General features: G+C 41.6%; 1 protein-coding gene across 1 annotated transcript; it reads right to left on the bottom strand.

The window, feature by feature from the left end:
* Window positions 1-1,745: 1,745 nt before the first annotated feature.
* LOC134839526 (DNA-directed RNA polymerase III subunit RPC7-like) lies at window positions 1,746-3,354 on the bottom strand. The gene is made up of 2 exons (XM_063855107.1): window positions 2,529-3,354; window positions 1,746-2,429 (listed from the first exon to the last, which is right to left on the bottom strand). The coding sequence occupies exons 1-2, from the start codon at window positions 2,832-2,834 to the stop codon at window positions 2,073-2,075; spliced, it is 663 nt and encodes a 220-aa protein (XP_063711177.1). The 5' UTR covers window positions 2,835-3,354; the 3' UTR covers window positions 1,746-2,072.
* Window positions 3,355-6,355: the final 3,001 nt, after the last annotated feature.

The raw sequence follows: 6,355 nt of genomic DNA, 5'->3' as shown, positions 1-6,355 counted from the left end.
TGAAAAATCCCAGCTGTTTGGCAAAATAAACCCCAACATTATAGCCAGCAAACGAAAAAAAGTTCGACGGGAACACCAGATGTACACTTTACTCATCTTAGATCCGGTTAATCGACTCGTCTAAATAGCGACTATCACAAACAGACCAACAAAAGACACAAAAGACAAGACGTCTGTCCAAGCTGTTACATAGGAACTCACGCCACCGAACATCTCTTTTGTAACCGGATACACCGTACCTCCCTTACTATCTAGAGCTTATGAGAAAATCCCGAAGATGCCGCCAAACACCTGCAGCTTAACAGACAACCTCATATAGCGGAAAATTTTCTCGGCTCTACCCCTTTAAAAACTGCCCTCTTAAACCAGCTCTCCCCTCTTAATAAAAACTGACCGCTTAAGCCGCACGCCGAAGATCCTAGCCCCTGGAACGGGACTTTTTTGATATCAAACCTTCAAACTTTCTTCTTGATCGTGCTATACAGAGCAGGTGTGGACACCAGCACGAAGACGCTATCACTGGAAGAGGTGGTTCTGCTTCTACCTCAATTTTGCCGCTAGAGACTCTGGGGGAACTGCAGTGGTAGATTTGCCGAGAACAAAAAAAAATGTAAACAAAAGTTCCTTAACTATCTCTCTCCTCTCTCTCTCTCAAACATAATCGATCTCTCCAATCCTATCAGAAGTTCGGAGCAGAGATGATGTAGTTACAGCAACAAAGGTCCGACGGGGACTCGAACTCCGTAATCTTCTCGAGTACAAAGGCAACCGCGTTACCTCTAGGCCAAATGGAAAGGAGCCCGGAAGTTGCAAAGGTTGAGTAATAAAAACAACTTCATTTGTAAGAAAAGTGTTTTCGGGGAAAAAGGTCTAGTTCCCGATTACAAGATCCAAATTGAGAAAGCTCAATAGGTTATAATTTTATTCCACTGAAAAATGTCACAACTATGAAGCATTTTTGAAACTAGAACTCGCTCACGTTTTTTCGCGCAATTACTGTTTTCTCATTTGCCTTCCCCTCTTTTTATCAACTGATTTTGATTAGATCTTTTAAATAAATCTCAATTGTCAAACTGCAAAAGATCAACTTTAACAAAATCCTGAAAAAATCAACGCCTTAAAAACATTTTTTTTCATAAAAAAAACATCAAAAAAATAACACTCGGATACATTTTGGTCCTCTAACGCCCAATTTTGAGGCAACTAAGCAGATAGAACATCAGCCGAAACCATTTAATACGAAGAAGCAAAAAATAGTAAGGAGCGAAAAAAAGTTCAAAAATTAAGAGTTGGTTTACACAAGAAAAAAAATCCAATAGAACGGCCATTTAAAATACAGAATGGCTCAAATTATATCTGTAGGCCAAAACAGATATGCCAACTGCTACACCGAATCGATCAAACGATTTTGTTCAACTAGTCGTTTACCTGAAAAATTCAACATATTCGGATTTGATAACGCTACCCAACCAACTACCAATTTGCTAATCTCAATATCAAATTCGTGCACCGCAATCAGAAAACCAGCATTGGCCTATTTGAACTTCAAAGGGCACCCGGAGGGCAAACTACACAGGGGAATGTGTCCAGTTTCCAGACCAAGCATTGTGGGACTGGACGTGAGAACTACAACTACTGAGACAGCCTACGGGTCTCACTCTCGGAATTCCCTGCCAAAAGTCAGCTACTGCTTCGTCGCACCGCGCGTAAATTTTACACTTAAAATGCTAGAATTTAAGTGGACAAACTGTTTAATAGAAATAAAGAGCTTTTCATCGAACCTCAAAGAAACTATACACAAGCTGTAAAATATAATTCTCCAGGAAAATTATACCGCATGTGACTACAAATAGCTTTGAACAGATTTTAAAATAACCTCAATTATGCAAACAGAGAACGCATTTCCCTAATTCATGGACCATCTGACAAACAAAATTAGTTTCTAAATAACTCTTAGCTTATGCCGGCGAGGTAAATCAAACAGCTAGAACATAAATAATTGATCAAATGAACATCCACAACGACACAGTCAGACCTAAATTACAAATTAGATCGAAATATAGTTTCCGGTTTTAGTAAACAGGACCATCTTCGTCTCCACCTCCACCTCCAAGGTCATCATCCATCAAATAGTCCTCGCCGTTATCAAAATAATTCAACTCATAGTCATTTGATTCCTCCTCGTCGCCCTCCTCGACTTCTTCAATATCCGACTCAAGAGCTCGTTCACGTTGCTGCTGCTCAGCCTGTTTTTTCTCATCAGCTTCGTCATCCGAGGCAGTTTCGCCCACTGGCGTTTCCTCAGTGAGAGCTTTCGACTCTTTTTCGGATAGCTCAGTCAGGCGGTCTTCGATATTTGATCTTTTGCTCAGTGCCGCCTTGGTAGGCTGTGCACGCTTTCTCGTCCTGAGTTCTAAAGGTAGAAGAACCTGAAATCATTCTACTCATTGAATGTGCAAAGCATTTGTCACCATTCATAAAACAAAATTGAACAAATTACATCACTTAAATTAAACCTACCAACTCACTTGCTCAACGGCTTTTCCCAGTTCTAAATTTTTGACACGTGATTTATATTTATCGGTATATCGTTTCACCGAAAAAGCACGTTCCTCGCGGAAGTAATATTCAGAGTTCTGCATCATAACTCGGAACTCCTGTTTGGCCTCAACTAAGCCATGGTCAATATCTAAATTTAAAGGAGGGTCAACAGGTGGAAAAAGTGGAGGTGGTTCTCTGACAGCTGCCGGCATATCTTCTCTTCTGACCCCTAGGAGATCCGCTGCGCCTCCTTTGGAGCCAAATCCGCCACCTCTCCCACGCCCACGAGACATTTAACTTGTGCAAATAACCTGTAAAACACAATTTTGACATGCTCTCAGAATTTTTTACATGCTTTCAGAAATTTTGACATGCTTTCAGAATTATTGAAATGCATGTTTTCATGAAAAAGGGTCTCACGGCTGAAGTAAGGAAAAAACTTGAAAAATCTATTTTGAAAACACGCAATACTCTTATCAGTGGTGGCAAAAGCCCCACTGCTCTTGTTATTTGAAACCTATAACTGCATGAAAACAGAATTGACGTCATACAAACAAAATGCGCCAATCGGTAATGTGCCATTCTGCCAGATTGGCACAGCGTAACCTTCCGGCACAACACGAAATTAGAAATAGAGGCCTTAGGGATTGAGAACTGTTGCAAAGGAGGGTCAGAATATTCCGGAATTTTAATTTTCAAACATTCGAATAGTGACGTCACATTTCTGAGAAATGCTAAAACAGCCATTTTGAGTCGAAAAAGTAACGAAAAACAGAACAACAGCAGAAATAGTCAAAAACAGTCGAACGTGAACGTAAGAAAAAACGAGGACTCTTATCGTGACGATCACGCACGATAAGACAGCTAATTAGAGACGACAGCGGAAAGGAGGCTTCAGTGGTGAAGGAGTAAAGAGCAGTACCCTCCCATGCCACGAATTGGAAGTAATAACGTTATTACAGTGAAATCACGGAAGCATTTGTCACCATTCATAAAACAAAATTGATCAAATTACATCACTTAAATTAAACCTACCAACTCACTTGCTCAACGGCTTTTCCCAGTTCTAAATTTTTGACACGTGATTTATATTTATCGGTATATCGTTTCACAGAAAAAGCACGTTCCTCGCTGAAGTAATATTCAGAGTTCTGCATCATAACTCGGAACTCCTGTTTGGCCTCAACTAAGCCATGGTCAATATCTAAATTTAAAGGAGGGTCAACAGGTGGAAAAAGTGGAGGTGGTTCTCTGACAGCTGCCGGCATATCTTCTCTTCTGACCCCTAGGAGATCCGCTGCGCCTCCTTTGGAGCCAAATCCGCCACCTCTCCCACGCCCACGAGACATTTAACTTGTGCAAATAACCTGTAAAACACAATTTTGACATGCTCTCAGAATTTTTTACATGCTTTCAGAAATTTTGACATGCTTTCAGAATTATTGAAATGCATGTTTTCGTGAAAAAGGGTCTCACGGCTGAAGTAAGGAAAAAACTTGAAAAATCTATTTTGAAAACACGCAATACTCTTATCAGTGGTGGCAAAAGCCCCACAGCTCTTGTTATTTGAAACCTATAACTGCATGAAAACAGAATTGACGTCATACAAACAAAATGCGCCAATCGGTAATGTGCCATTCTGCCAGATTGGCACAGCGTAACCTTCCGGCACAACACGAAATTAGAAATAGAGGCCTTAGGGATTGAGAACTGTTGCAAAGGAGGGTCAGAATATTCCAGAATTTTAATTTTCAAACATTCGAATAGTGACGTCACATTTCTGATAAATGCTAAAACAGCCATTTTGAGTCGAAAAAGTAACGAAAAACAGAACAACAGCAGAAATAGTCAAAAACAGTCGAACGTGAACGTAAGAAAAAACGAGGACTCTTATCGTGACGATCACGCACGATAAGACAGCTAATTAGAGACGACAGCGGAAAGGAGGCTTCAGTGGTGAAGGAGTAAAGAGCAGTACCCTCCCATGCCACGAATTGGAAGTAATAACTTTATTACAGTGAAATCACGGAAGCGGAGGCTCAGCCAACCCCCCCCCCCCCCCAGAGACAGTATCTGGTGAAGGACTATAAAGAACTGACTTTTTAGCTACTTTGATGCCATAAACATTTTGAATTAACACCGGTATTATTGGATATTTTCGAACATGAGTAGCTAGAAAGAGGACAGGGTCAATCCATCTCCAATGGATTTAATTGTAACATTCGCCCGGAAGTACATATCGACGGAAAATAAAGCTAGGTTTAGCCTAATTTTCAGTTTAAATCTTGGGATACTGAGATTCAGCCATGAGCTCACTATTTCTGCATGTAATTAAGTTAATCTGAGTGTTTTGACCGAAGCCGAAAGCAGTAACGTTTTTGTCGACCCGATGTTAGAAAGACCACCAAAAGAAATGGCTTTGGTTTTTTTTTTTGACAATTAAAATTTGTATCTGAAAAATACAGAACAGAAACAGACAATTTCAATATAGTAAAAATGCACAGCATCAAACCATCCAAAACGGTGTGCAACGACAGGCCGAGTTGTGGTACTCGGGAACCATGAACAGATGGAAGTAGAGCGGGCGATAGACGCTGATGCGATGGAACTGGGTTGGCGGAGAGCTATAGCAGAGAGACAAGAAGGACGACACGGGAAAGGACAGAAGAAAGCCGCATCTAGGAGAGAGTGAACTAAAAGACAGACTATCGGGAATTGAGAATATTTTCATCAGCATCCACCATTCTTACTGGAGAATATCTCATTTTCCTTTTACCGCGTAGGGCTATCAGAGCGGACTTGATGACGGTAAAACTCAGGCGCTTTCTTAAATAGTTCTTATTATCAGCGTAAGAGCAGCCATTCTTAGAGCAAAGTTTCTCCGCTAGAACAGTACAAAAGTGATCGGCCTCTTCACCCATTGCTCCATTAGTAGCAAAGACAAGGGGGTGAAACTGGCATGCTCCACTTGCTGAACCCGTTCTAGGTAAGCAGATTTCTTCATCTTCTCGTGGTCGGCAAGAATTGTTTTAACTGGCTTACCACGGTTCGATGGTGAGTTGATGTTGGTCACTCTGACGTCGTACATCGATTTTTGCATTGGCGTCCAGAAAGACCTGCACGCGATATCGAGACGAGCGCTTTCTTCAATGTTTCCCCGAATAGTAATTTTTTCCTCATCGGTCAGGGAAATTAGCGGAGGCTCAATGCTTACATCTTTACATACACTATTAAGAACATCAGCAAAGAGATCCCGGACGCAGTTATGGCGCATAATCACAAAGCCACCTAGCTTACAACTTACTGAGTGGTCAATGCTGTTATTTTGTCCACATTCACACTTCGTGGCCATGTTGACAAGTGGCCACTCATATCGCAAATTCAGACAATTTCTGAATTCGTCGCGGTTAAAGTAGAAACCGTGTTCTCTGGACGGCATGCAAGACAGCCAAGTTGATGTTCCCTTTGGCTGGAGCACCTCCAAGGCTCTCCTTAGAGACGGCGTGGCGTCTTGCAATATTAGATTCAATTCTGACTTAGCGTGTTCTTCGTTCCGTTTTCTGATGGCTTTGCGCTCTTCTGTGCAATGCGAGGGTGGTAGCTCGCATTTCTCGATAACAGCGCTCGTTAATCTCGTGCACAACTGTTTCGAGTTCTCGTGCTCTCGTTCCGCTCGCGTAGTGGGTATGGAAACGCCTAGACCTCCTATTTTGCAGGGCAACGCTAAAACTCTGCGCTCAAAGTCAGTGATGGTTCGGCCCATAATCTTTTCTAGGAAATAACGTATGTGGACCTCTAGTTTAGTTAAACCGTC

This window comes from Symsagittifera roscoffensis, chromosome 2 (assembly GCF_963678635.1).
Source record: "Symsagittifera roscoffensis chromosome 2, txSymRosc1.1, whole genome shotgun sequence".
Lineage (NCBI taxonomy): Eukaryota > Metazoa > Xenacoelomorpha > Acoela > Convolutidae > Symsagittifera > Symsagittifera roscoffensis.
This window is presented reverse-complemented; position numbering and strand designations above follow the sequence as displayed.